This window comes from Molothrus ater, chromosome 1, assembly GCF_012460135.2.
Source record: "Molothrus ater isolate BHLD 08-10-18 breed brown headed cowbird chromosome 1, BPBGC_Mater_1.1, whole genome shotgun sequence".
NCBI classification, from domain to species: domain Eukaryota; kingdom Metazoa; phylum Chordata; class Aves; order Passeriformes; family Icteridae; genus Molothrus; species Molothrus ater.
The window spans coordinates 50,159,320-50,172,705 of NC_050478.2; the positions used below are offsets into that span (position 1 = coordinate 50,159,320).

At 36.2% G+C, this 13,386-nt stretch overlaps 1 protein-coding gene across 3 annotated transcripts in view; it reads left to right on the plus strand.

Moving 5' to 3' along the window:
• EZH2 (enhancer of zeste 2 polycomb repressive complex 2 subunit) overlaps positions 1 to 13,386 on the plus strand; it is a 50,487-nt gene that overhangs the window by 14,615 nt on the left and 22,486 nt on the right. The window contains exons 1-5 of one of the 3 annotated variants that reach the window (XM_054516700.1): positions 4,997 to 5,090; positions 6,192 to 6,315; positions 6,804 to 6,932; positions 9,714 to 9,830; positions 11,223 to 11,343. In XM_054516700.1, coding sequence (XP_054372675.1) covers positions 6,199 to 6,315; positions 6,804 to 6,932; positions 9,714 to 9,830; positions 11,223 to 11,343 — 484 coding nt within the window. In that variant the 5' untranslated portion in view covers positions 4,997 to 5,090; positions 6,192 to 6,198. Of the gene's footprint in view, positions 1 to 4,996; positions 5,091 to 6,191; positions 6,316 to 6,803; positions 6,933 to 9,713; positions 9,831 to 11,222; positions 11,362 to 13,386 lie in introns of those variants that run through there. The other 2 variants (XM_054516696.1, XM_054516707.1) reach the window with 2 other exon arrangements.

Consider the following 13,386-nt stretch of genomic DNA (forward strand, 5'->3'; position numbering starts at 1 on the left):
GCATAGAAGGGTGTGATGGGGTGTGGTTGGTTTTCTTTGGTCTTTTTTTTTTTTCTTTTTTCTCTTTACTTTCTGTAGATGCTTGAAAGAGTTGTGTGTTGGCTTCAGGTAGGGTTTATTATATAATAATTTGTCCATTAGTAAGATTGCATAAGCTCAGGCTGAAAGACTTGTATGCTGTCTGGATCTGATAACAGCTTACAGCTAAAGAGCATGCCTGCCACTCCAGAGCACACTGATGTATGAAACCAGTGCCCGTTTGTGGTTTCACTGCCTGCTCTAGTTTTTGTCTAGTGTTGGCCTGATTTTCTATAAAATTCTTCCTGCTTTATAGTTGTGCAGAGGATGCCACAGCTGTGGATGGGATCGTGAAACTCATCTGTGTTTCTGAAAACAAGTGCAATCGCAAGTTTTTGTTTATCCTTAGTCAGTTGTATCTGGTTAATGAGCTGTACGGGGGTGAAGATAAAGAGTTGGGAAGGGTGAGATGATGGTAAGGTGCCATTGCTGCTGAGGAAGTTACTTTGTGAGGACCTTCATGATGTAGTGTTGACTCTAGATTAGTAAGGGTGTAGTATTTGAAATGCCAGCTCCTGGAGCCAGTGCAGGCTTTTCCAGCAGTGTCAGTAGGTCACTGTACACGGGGCTCCAGTGGGCAGTGCTGATGGAGAGCTGGAAGGGAGATCAAGCAGCACTGTGTTGTCATCCATTGAGCTGGGTCCTGCACTTAAATACATTCCTTTGGACCTCAGCTTCTGAGTGTGAAAGCATTTGGCTTTGTGGGAGGTAGAAGCAGTACTTCTCCCCTGCCTGCCTGTGCCCCATCTGATTTATTTTATACCTTCGTTACTCTCCCACTACTCCAGGCATCAAACAACCCCATGATTACTTCTTTCATTATTCTATTTGCATCAGATTTCAAATGCAGTTTCTCCACTGGGTTTTATGTTCTCCTCCAACCTCACTGTCCCCTCACCCCTTGCACTGAAACTGGTAGTTAAGAGTGCTCTGAAGTACTGTATTATATTACCATATATTTAAAGTATGTGAATAACCTTATGAGTAGGTTAATTCACAAATAAAGAACTTGTAAATTATACTGTACTGTACAAAATATGCTTTGATTCATAAATATCTCCAAATAGGGATCCTGTGAGTAGTGGGAAGATAATGTAATATCATATACAAGTAGTGGGAAGATAATGTAATATCAAATACAGTTTAAAATATTGTGTAATATTAAGCACAATTGCAAACTAATAGTGTTCTATTAAAAGGGCAGACCCTCTCATTTGTTCTCCCATGCTTCTTAGTTGAAAATTTTCATTAATTTATCTTTTTTCCTGAAATTTGGCATGGTAGCCAGAGGAGCTTAAATATAGTTTTTGACAGCTGTATGACTGTTTGAATAGACTGCCTAATTTAGAGAATTATCTGTGTGCTTGTCTGTTACTGATGGATATTGCCAAAATGATCAAAGAAAAATAGGACGTTGTCTTTACATAAGGCTATTTCTATGTTTTGTAGGCAAAACAGGAGCAAATTGAGCTGAAATTTTTCTACACTTCTTTGTCTCATTGTGAATCCTAGATGTATTGTATACAATTTGTCTGCTGAAAGTAAAAGTTGCCTGATTTAAACTTATAGCATGAATTTTCTTAAAAACTTACTGTAAAGATGTGGGTCTTGTACAGAATTATGAAATGCTCAGCAGGGTTTCTTTAAAAAATAAATGTATATGCTTTAGGACACTGCCATTTTTTTGTTTTTCATTTCCAGCTATGCAAGAATGAGTAGAAACTGAAAAGAACACCTATGTCTTTGTTTCTTTTTTCCTGTAGGTTTTTCTTTTAAATTTCTGTTTAAGTGGTTTTAGTATGTCACATTCCTAGTACCCCCTTATTGTTCTCCTTAAGAGAACAATTGTTATATTTTGTACTTGGTGGGGGTCTGGAATAGCGTTGGTCCTCTTGTTAGTATAATTATCTCCTTTTTTGTCATGGCATTGGGGTGATTGCCCAGTTGGAATGAGACAGCCCACAGCATTCTCTCTTCTACAAAGAGGGTCCAGGGAGTTATGGCAAGGTTTCCCTCCTTACTGTGATGCCAGGTGAGATCTGTCCAGGTTAGCTGAGGTTGTGCGTGGAAGTCATAGTGCGCTTTGGGAGAAGAGCTTTCTCTAGAAACAGTATCACTGCTGTGGAGTTATGCTTGCTTTCTTTGTATCTCTTCTGGAGAGGCAATACTCTGCCCATAAATAACTTACTTGGCTGCTACATACTTTTTTCTTTTCTGTTTTTTGGATAGAACTTCTCAGGACTTGGCTTTTTGGCAGTTAGATGGTTTCTGTGGACCATTTTAATCAAAAGAATTAAAAAAAAATGGGGAAAGAATAAGATTTCAAAACAATACAAACAACTGATGGGATTCAGAAGGGGAAATGGGAACGGAGAAGAGGGACAAGGCCTAAGGGCTCTCGGAATCGGACCATTGCACTAAGATAATCAGTATCATGTTTTATTTATTAAATGGAAACTGTTTCAAACTGTGCTGTCTTAAGACCGACTTAACTATTCTCAGACAGATGGGATTTAGCTTGTGCCACTTCGGCTCCTGTAGGGAGTATTCTGAAACTTTATGTGAAAAGTTGGCTAGTTCTGACAAATTGAGCTTAACATTGACAAGCTTCTCTGCTCTGCAGTCCTAGCTGTGACTCCCATACAATACAGTTTAAGGAAAATGTGCAATTTTTCTGTCTTACCTAGCAAAGTGGGAACAGTATAGTCTGTTACAGTTCCGAGTACTTTCACCAGTTCTACTGTTTACGTGCACAAGAAAGTGATTTGGGAGAGGTTTGTCTTACACACAGGCTCTAGGCAAGTAGACCACTAGTAGGCTTGAGACAGCTTCTACAACCCTGAACTTGCCCCAGAGATTATGTTGATGTTTCCCTGAAGTCTTTTAATTCTCCAAATTTCTTTTGCTTTCAGGGATGGGAAGTATAGTACAGCACCCTGCTTTCATAGTTGTTTTTTGCTCCCCAACACTGGCTGTCTTTGCCTGCGAAACTTCTTATCCCTGTTTCTCAGGTCTAGCTTCTTAAATTTAAAGTTTTGGGGACGACCTTTGAACTGACATGAGAAATCATCGATGGCATTTATCTGTAGTCCTAATGTGAAGATTATCAATAGCAGTATGAGTATTAACTCTGTGAATATGCTTTTCCTGCCCTGCCCCCTGCCTTGGTTTATTTTTATTCTGTACTTTCTTCTGAGATTTGGGACACAAAACCAATTAATTGTCTCCTACCACAGTACATGTGTTAGCAACACAGTAATTCTACTTTGGTTACGTTAGACTGCCAAAAACATACAAACACGGTTCACTTGGCTCTGCTCAGAGACCAGTAATATATTAATTTTGACAATCTCTGAAAATTTTTTACAAACATGCATCCAAGACACTTTTTTTTCCCTAGCTATAATTTTTTTCTGTGCATATACTTCCTTTCCACTAAGTGCTTTGTCTCTTAATATGGATTTACCATTTAAGATGTAGTTTCTGTAGTTTATGCACATTGGACTGAATGTATGATGTATATCCCACTGAGTGTTGCACATTAACATTTTGGCTTTATGTAGGAGAACTTTTTCTTCCTGTAACTTGACGTAAGCAACAGCACAGATTTTTTCATATTCTATCACATGTTTTGGTGCCTTGACCATTAGGTTGTCTCTGCTGCACCCCAGATAGCAACTTGAAACTAGTGCAAGAGGAGAGTATTCTTAAAAGTTATGTTTGTTTTCAGATGAATAACCAAGTGTAAGTTAGGCTGTTTTGAAAGGAACTACTAATCTTAAGAATATTATTTTGTTACCATTTTAATACAACAGGTAGCAATGATGTTCATTACTGGGAAATTGAATAGATTGGTTTTGTTTTTTTTAATGGGGTTGTATTTCTCTCAGGTCTTCTTGGGACTGTACTTAAGTTGTGTGAAAGAAAGATGGAAATTCTGTTGGGTTTGTCTGTTTATTGCTTTTTAATCCAATTATATGTGACTTCTGTATAGATCTACTTCTGATGAGCAGGGCGTATCTGGCAATTTAATTTCAGTTAAGAAAGCTTTTTTTTAAAGCTGGAGTCATTTGTTATTATCCAGGAAACTAGAATAAGAAGAGCTGTGGTTGGGGCAATATTAGAGTAAGTAAATGTAATTTGTGTTTCAGTTTTATGGGCTATATTATTTCAGTATCATCAGTTGAGCTTTCATTTATCTTTTGAGTGCATTGATGTTTTTTCCATGTCTTTTGGCTAAATCGTAACTGAAGCAATTTTGATGTTCTGTACTGTTACAAATTGAGGTTGTCTGTTATTTAATGGTAGTTATTCTATGTCTAATTTATTTCCAGTTAACGGGTTGTTTTTCAGTATTTTTACTTTGCCTAGTTTAGTATATGATAGTGTTTTTTCTATACTTCATAATGCTTTTATGCTGCTCTTTAATCAGTATCACAGTGCACTTTGAATCACTGATTGTCTTGTCTGTGTTCAAACATGAATGGCCTAGGATTATTTTTTTAAGTATAATTTTATTTTTTTATCTTTTGTAACCGCTAGGGTTGTGGTGAATGAGGTACAGGTGGTTTTTACTTGCTGTCTTGTGCATGGAAGCAAGGTAACTGTGTTTGATGCTTTGTTCTAGATTTATCTCCCCATGGTGAGATAAATGTCCTCACCCTCTGTCTAGTCAGGTGCATCATGTAGTTATTTGTATCCTGCGTCTTTTTTCCTCATAGGATGTTTTCCATGATTTGGGTTGGAAATTCTGCTATCTGTTTGTCAATTATTTTTTCATCCTAAATCTAAAACCCCAGCATTTTTTCTTGCAAAATATTATTTTAAATCTTACTAAGTCTTGCATGAAAATGGGTTCAGGCTTTTACAGACTTACTACCTTTTTGTTCACTGTAAATGAATGCATAGTCTTGAGAATAAACAGGTTCTGTATTGATTTCTACCTCTCAGCATCATCATGAAGTCTGGTAGAACTCAAATCTGACCTCTACAGAACTGCTGAAGATAGAGCAGTAAGTTTCCAGTAACTTGGATAAAGCTGTGCTCATGACTGTTAGGGGAGCTCTAGTGTGTGCCATGAAGGTAGCACTGGGCATTGCATTTGAGGCCAAAGATGACACCTGTGTTCATGTTGACCCGCCTTGATAATTAGAAGGGCTGGAATTGTTTCTGCTCATACTGATTATGCTTGCTTGAGAATGTTTTAGCCCTGGGTAACCGGATGTTTCAGCCTTTCAGTCCATGTGAATGATATTTTGAGCTATTCAGTGAAATATTGTAGGTTTTACAATGCAGCTCTTGAGAAGAAGCCAGTCTTTGATGTAGTGGTTTGGTTTCAGGATGCTGTCAAAATAGTCATTGCCAGCATAGCTGTAGCATACGGTCCTTGATTTTGAAAAATACGGAGCAGATTGGCATATTCTAGCAAGGCATTTGGATTATAACATAAAAATACAACTTCATTGCCAACAGTCCTGTAATGTAAAAATGAACCACTTGGCACTAGGAGGGTGATCAGTAAAGTGGAATCAGTGGGCAGCTTGTGGTCTTATAGAATACTTGAGAAAAGAGCAAAGTCTCTTTTCTCAAGTGTTTGGCTGTTTCAAAACTTGTTGCCTGAATTTCTACAATTTTTTCATGCTTGAGTGGCTGACTGGGGGAGACTGAGTACTCCTTGGGGTACCTCTGTACTTGAGGTCAACTGCAGAAGTCTGTTGTAGGAGTTGGTGTCTTAGTGAAGACGACCCTGCCTGCAAGGAGGAAAAGGTTTGTCTGCTGTGAACATAGTTCTCTAGAAGTTAATTTACAAGGCTACTTGGAATCTGGATTCGTTCCTCTTCACCCTTTTAAATCCATCAGATACCTTTTTGTATCGAGGCATTAGAAGTGCAAATGTGAAGGGTCCACTAATTTGCAAATAAAATTACTGTTTTCTGGTGCCTATCACTTAAATATGTTTTTCTTTTTTTTCTCTTGGATTGGGATGGTATTGCAAGTGTGTGATTGAAAGGAATTAGATATGAAAGATATTAAAGGAATGTTGCTTTCCTATCTAATTTCTGTAAGCAGTGGTGTCAGATTTGGTAATACAAACATGCTGTTGTCTCTTGTAGGATAATCATGGGTCAAACCGGAAAAAAATCTGAGAAGGGACCAATTTGTTGGAGAAAACGTGTAAAATCAGAATATATGAGACTGAGGCAGCTCAAGAGGTTCCGACGTGCTGATGAAGTAAAGGTACTTTATCTTTTGCTTCTATTGCTTATTAAATTTTACAAGTATTGATTATTTTCTGTAGTATGTGTCCTACAGTTAACACTTGCTATAACAATTTCATTGAATAAGTTGTCAACCTACTGAGAACTTGTCTTCACTCTGTGGTCTTATAAACACGTATGATACATTTATATGTGATTGGGTCAAGAATGTTAAGTATCAGAAGAGGTTGTGGAGAGCTAATATGGCAACTTTAGCTGCACATTTTTTCAAATTCAGTTTAGAATTTAGTTCCATGCTAAATGTGTGACTAAATGTGAGAACATGGTATGAATTGAAGAAAGAGACAATGAACTATATTGAACCTCGCTGACGTTTAAACTAAATTTGTATGTTTTGAGCACTTTTCTTCATTATAACATGTCTGGTTAAATGTTAGAATGCCTTAAGATGCTAGCAGATGAATTTAGAGTCTTTCATTTATTTATAATGTTGTGGTTAATTTTTAGAGTATGTTTAATTCTAATCGTCAGAAGATACTGGAAAGAACTGAAATCTTAAATCAAGAATGGAAACAACGTAGGATACAGCCTGTCCACATCATGACTTCTGTGAGCTCATTGCGCGGGACCAGGGAGGTTGGTTAACATGTGTTGTGGTAATTCCACTTACAAGGTTGTTAGCACGTTTTCATTTTATTGCTGTAAAGTTGGCTGTTCTTTATATTTTTTTTTCAGCATGATATGACTTGGCAGCCCAATGTGTTTTGTATGAGTGTCTTAAAGGATTTATTTATTGTGTACTTTGATCATATGACTTCTGCAAAGGAATAAATATGTAGCAGGCTACCTGGCTTTGAATGACACAAAAAAGTGAAACTTCTTTATTTCTGATAATGACTGGACCATACCTCAGCATCCTTTAATAAACTGGTCTGTCTCTGTGGTACTGGGAGTTTACTCCTGCTCCTGTTGGAGTTACATTAATGAATTCTTGTGTTGCACAAGCAGACTGGATGCTAAATTTGGGAAAAACATTTCCATAGTTGTGGCATAATTTGAGCTAAATGCCTAAACCTAAAATGGTTTCTACAGAATTGGTAAGGTTGAAAGGGACCACTGGATGTCATCTAGCGCAGCTTTCCTGGTCAAGCAGGGTCGTCCTAGAGCTTGTGTTCTGTGTTGTGGTAGCTTCAACAGTGATTTAAGCCCATTCCAGCTCTCTATATTCATCCCAGCTTAATTTACCTTATTTTTAAGTTGCTCTTTAGGCACTTCTTCACACTTAAGAAGTTTAAAGATGTTTGTAATGATCTGAAAAGCGAACTCTTTTCAGTAGGGTGAGAATGAAAAGACTTTACTGTGAATAGGTTAAAAAAAGCAAACCAAAGAACTTCATCTGCAAATAAATTTGCAGAGTTTCTTTTCCTTAAAATTTCAGTGGAGAACTGGGGAGTGGGAGTGTGTCACAGAGGTGCATTTGTGTGCATGCATGTTCAAATGCAAGGAGGAGAGGACCTTCATGTGTTATCTTTTAAACGTGCTTGAATATGCAATTACTCATGTACAGCTCTATAGCTATTGTGTGGGATCAGAACTGATAATAATTGACACAGGTACACATCCAATTTTCACTTTTTTTTGTTAGTAGAAGATTGTTCCTCTTTCTTTTTTCTTTCAAGCGTGGTGTTCACTATTCTTTATGTTAATTTCCTGCCTGTATTGATAGAGCACACTAATTACTACATTCAATCCAGTCTCTGTCTCATGAATCAGAACTCTAATGCTTCATTTAAGGTTGCCATAATTTATAGTGAGAGAAGTGAGATGAAAAAATGCTGGGGACTTTAAAATATTACTTTAAAATCTTCTTTTCTTAATATATTGAATTTCTTCAGAGTTGCATAAGACACTGGCTAGAAATATAAAGGTTGTGTGAGAGCCTCCCTGTGTTTGGTGAAGAGTGCAGGGCATTGCTGGTCACAGTCAGCATCAAGTGGAGACCATCGCATGCCCTGTGCAGGCCCCCCAGACATCAACCTGAGTTCCATAGCAGGACAACAGAGCAGTGTAACTGAGGCTTAGTGCCAAACTGAGGCACTTTGACGTAGCCCATTTGTCAGCCTGAGACTTCTAGTTCCAAAGATAAAAGTAATTAATTCTTTTACTTTTGTATTTTGCTTTAAAAATACATGAAAAATATGCTAGGTGGCTGCTAGCTAGAAAATTAAACATTAACCTGAAATGGGAATGAAGCAGTAGCATAGGATGGTGTCTAGACTATTAATATACACAGCAAAAATCTAATTTCATTTGCTGCAGATTAAAAAGAAAAGAAATAAATCTGGCTTGTGTCATTCTGCCGGGGTACTGTTTCTGTATATTGTTTGTTACATTACTTTGTGTATTTCTTTAGAAATGTGAAGCTCTGTTCATCTTTCCCTTCTGGAAAGGAGAAAGATCTTTTGTCTCCACTTCCTTTTTTCCTTTCAGGTAGCTATGATAGCTGTTCTAAACTTTGTTTTACCTACCTCCAAATCTTCTCTGTTGTACTTCCCCAAGCTTTTTCTGTTCCTGTCTGCTTTTAACTTGTAACTTTTTTCCCAGAGTTCTTCATACTGCAGTCCAAGTATTTGAGAAAAGTTGATCTATGTTTGTTAACTGTTGATTATTAAATGCAAGAATAACCTAATTGTTGTCTGTATTTCTATGGATTGTTTATCCTTTGAAGGCTACATAAATCTCTGACTATCCAAAACAGAAGTCCTGTAGCTGAAAAATTCATTGATGTATCCATACTAAGAATTAATTTTCATTTTTCCTTTGCAAGCAGTGAGCATAATGAAAGGCTTGAGGATAGGATAAACAGACAGTAATTGGGAAACAAGGCAGGAATTAAAAAGACATATGGAGTTTTTATTTCTATAAGGTGTCTAGCTAGCATTAAAGTAAAATTTTATTTATTTTTATAACATAAATAATACATGATTTCTGCAGTGTATTGATCTGAAGCCAGGGGAATTCACTTGCCCCTCAGATGGCCTGAGTGAATACACTAACATCAGTGTAGCAGCAGCAACAGGTACTAAATCAGTTTTGAGATACCAAACCTAATTTATATTGTAGGTTGAATAGTCTGAGTAAAATACTATCACAACCACTTAATAATAAGTGGAAGAATGCCATCATGATCTATGAATGAATATATTGACATAGAAATAATTCTTGAGGTTCTTTTCTCTTGCTAAAACTATTTTTTCCTATTATGCCTTGAAAAATGGATGTATTTTTCAAAGGTTGATATGGCTAATTTTGAGAAACTCTTTGAATTTTGTACATTGTAGAGTGTTCTCTGATTTATTTTTATTTGGTTTTTTCCTGATGTTGCTATGTAAGTGTAACTTCAACTTCTTATTTCAGTGCTCTGTTACCAGTGATATTGATTTTCCAAAACAAGTCATCCCACTGAAGACTCTCAATGCTGTTGCTTCTGTGCCTATAATGTACTCTTGGTCTCCCCTTCAACAGAATTTTATGGTAAGTTTAAACAAGTGTAGGGAGAAGAAAGGTTTGGAGAAAAGGGAAGTGTTGATTTTAGATGTATGCCAGCAAAATCTATTGCCAATTACCCTCCCTACTTTAGGTGCTGGTAATAGGGCAGTAATCATCAGAAATAAGCTCCTCCAAATAAAATAAATAGAAAGGTAACTTTGCAAACTGAATCTCTGTCCTCAATGTACCTAAGTATCTCCAAAATCTTGCTTTAAAGTTTATTATCTTTGCTGTAAAGTTTATTTAATTCAGGTGACCTATTGTCTTTTGTGGCAGTTAACAAATGTAGTTTTATTTGAAAGTATCAAATTAGTGTAGTGAGAAATGTTTTCTGAGGGATATGAATGCTTTACTATAAGACAATCAACCAGCATATTTGTAACAGAATAGTAATTCTTGTGGAATAAAGGGCACTAAATCCTGAAATAGTTCCCCCACATCTTGGTCATTCTCATATCTGAGTATGCTTTTTTTTTTCAGATTAATTTCACTGTGTGCAGAAGCCATAGCATTATATTTCTGATATAGGTATTTGACTTTCTGAAAATCTTAGCTTATTGCAAATCTTTATCACATCATTTTGTATATGACCACCTTTGCTGACTAGTTATTTTGGTAATAATTACTATGAAGTGGTTTAAACAACAGTTTTTTTATCTGTATACATACACAGTTTTTTCACACCTTTTTCTCCTTGCTTTCAATTCAAGAGTGTTTGGATATTCTGGGTGGGTACAGAATCATGATCAGGAGGAAAGTTTAATTTTTTAACAAGAGAAGGTTCTTTTGTAGTATTGGAAGATGCAGCTGAGTATCAAAGTCTGTAAATTCTATTGATAAAACATGGGAGTATTAATGCATTTAGTCTATATACAGTCAAAGAAAAAGAACAGTGGAGTTCAGATTAAATTTTCAGGCATGTTTCTCTGTTTGCTCTTTAGACAACTTTAATTTAGAGTCTTTTTGTAGCATATTTTCTTATCTCTGGCCAAACAATGAAAGGGTGGTTCCCATTGTGCTTTCCTACAATACTGTAAGAGAGAACTGAGGGAGGACAAATGAATTTTCCAAATGCAAGCTTCCCAAAGCCAGATAACTTAATGAGTTTCCATATTAGAAACTTCTTGGAAATGCTCTGCTAACCTTAAGATTAGGAGCTGGTGTTAATATTTTGAGCCAGCTACCGAGAATGCAAAAAATTGTTGAAAGTCATTGAGGGTTTTGTTTTGTTTTTCTAGTTAATGGTAAATGTGCTAAAGTAGTGAAGCTAGTTAATTTACTGTTGTAGGCAGATTCCTCTAGATAGTGAAAAACAATGCAGAAATGGTCACTTGGCAGCACAATTTAAAGTGATTTGATTATCACTGTTGTTCCTAGGTAGAGGATGAAACTGTTTTACATAACATTCCATATATGGGAGATGAAGTGCTTGACCAGGATGGTACTTTTATTGAAGAACTAATCAAGAATTATGATGGGAAAGTGCATGGAGACAGAGGTGAGCCCAAACACTCAGGTATACTAATCATTTTTTCCTATATAAATTATTGTTGTAGTGTTACTTAAGGCCTGATGTGTGATTGTTGCAGAAGTTGTAGAGATACTACTGTTTTGTGTAAACATTGGGTATAACAGGATTTCTTATTTAAAGGTATTGTTCTGCATTTTCATTAGGCTGAAAAGTTTTAAGCAGTAGTGTGGAGAAATTAAGCACATTAACTTTTTCCTTATGCCATACAGTGATTGTATTCAATTTTGTGCTCAGAGCATTGGAATATGATATTGTGATGTGTGTATGTATCCTGCTTAGCAGAAAGTGGCAGGATGATTATGCAAAACTCTGATAATGACATTTGCAAATGTGATTCAACAGAATAACCTCTTGTAGGTTTGTGGGGTTTTATTTCCTTCTTTTCTTTAAGGAACTTGCCAGCTATTTAAAAACCCCCTCTCTGTAAATCAGCTTATAGAGCAAAGTTGTATCCTTCTATTGGTACAGAAGCATTACATGTATTTATTCTGAGGTGTAGTTTGTCTGTTCTCCTGTGTGGGAGCTGGGCTACCTGCAGTGTAATATCTGTCCCTTACTTTGCTAAAGTCTCAGTGAAGTGGTGACTTTACACTTGCTCTGGGCTCCCTCAGAACTGGCTTACACAAGCCTCAACTTCCCTTGTAGAGCCTTCTATTGACTACTGTGATTCCCCCTTCTCAGAGATATTACCCACACACTCCACCCTTCTCTGAAACAGAGAATAGCTTCTTAAAATGAGTCATATTCCTGTTAATGCTGATGCATTTGAGAAAGAGAACCACACTTTGAGTTCACCGTGTACCATTCATGAAGTTAAACCTGTGATTCAATAATAAATGCTACTCAGCCCTACGAGACTTGTTAATGTCCTCAGTATAGCTAGTGCCTTTGTGTTTCATAAGAAACATGTAATGTTTCATGGGCTTTGGCCTTTGGATATTTTTAAACATTTCCTGATTGCTGATTTCCCTGTCAGAAAACTGGTTATGTCAAAATGATGACGTTACTACTAAATGTCTTCTATTATTGACTTAATTTATTATTAAAGGAGTTTAGCTTTAAAATTAATCCTGTTTGAGCATCCTGAGATGCAAGTTTATGGTGGCAATTACTGTTCCTACGGGTTCTCCATAATATGTAAAATATATTAGAGGTAAAGAGACTAAAAGAAGTCTCCCAATAAAAACTATTGTGTGACTGTAATTAAATGTAAATACTGTGCGAATCTGTAATCCAGAGGCATTCCCATGTAAGAGTCAGAATTCTAAACTAGCTCTGTAATTGCACTTTTGGGAGACAATTTATACTAACCTGTGTCTGTATATTAAGAGTCTATTTAAAACATCCGAGTGGTATTTTCATTGTCTTCATAGTAATAAAAGTCTTTATTTTCTGTCAAGTTATTTTGACATGCAAACCCAGTCCAGGTTCAAAAGGATGGTAATAAGCACTACAGTTCCCACACAGTTCATCATGTTTGTTTTTTGTTTGTTTGTTTGTTTTTTTTTTTTAAAATAGTCTCTTGTCAGCACTAACTATGATTTTTCCTTTGTGCAGAAGTGCCTTATTGTTTAATCTGTTTTGCAATCTGAATGTCAAAACAGAATATAATCTAATAAATAGATATATGCAGAATATAATCTAATAAATAGATTTATTATATATTTATATATAATAAATATAAATATATTTATATAAAATTCAGTTTTCTCTTGAATTTTTTGTATATACATGTATTCATTTTTTATCACTCATCCAGGTGGGGGTCTATTGTGGGAAGTAGATGCTAAGGAACAATCAACCAAAAATCTCTCTAGAGATTCCTTAGCTGGCTAAGGATTAGTTTATAGACTGTTAGCATGCATTTCCAGACTGGCTTGACCCTAACCATGTTGCAACTGGGATTCTGGCATAAAATCTCTTAAATAATATAGCTGGTAGTATTTATTTATCTTACAAGGAAGAGAGCTTTATATATGTATGTAGCACATGGAGTTGGGAAAAAAATTG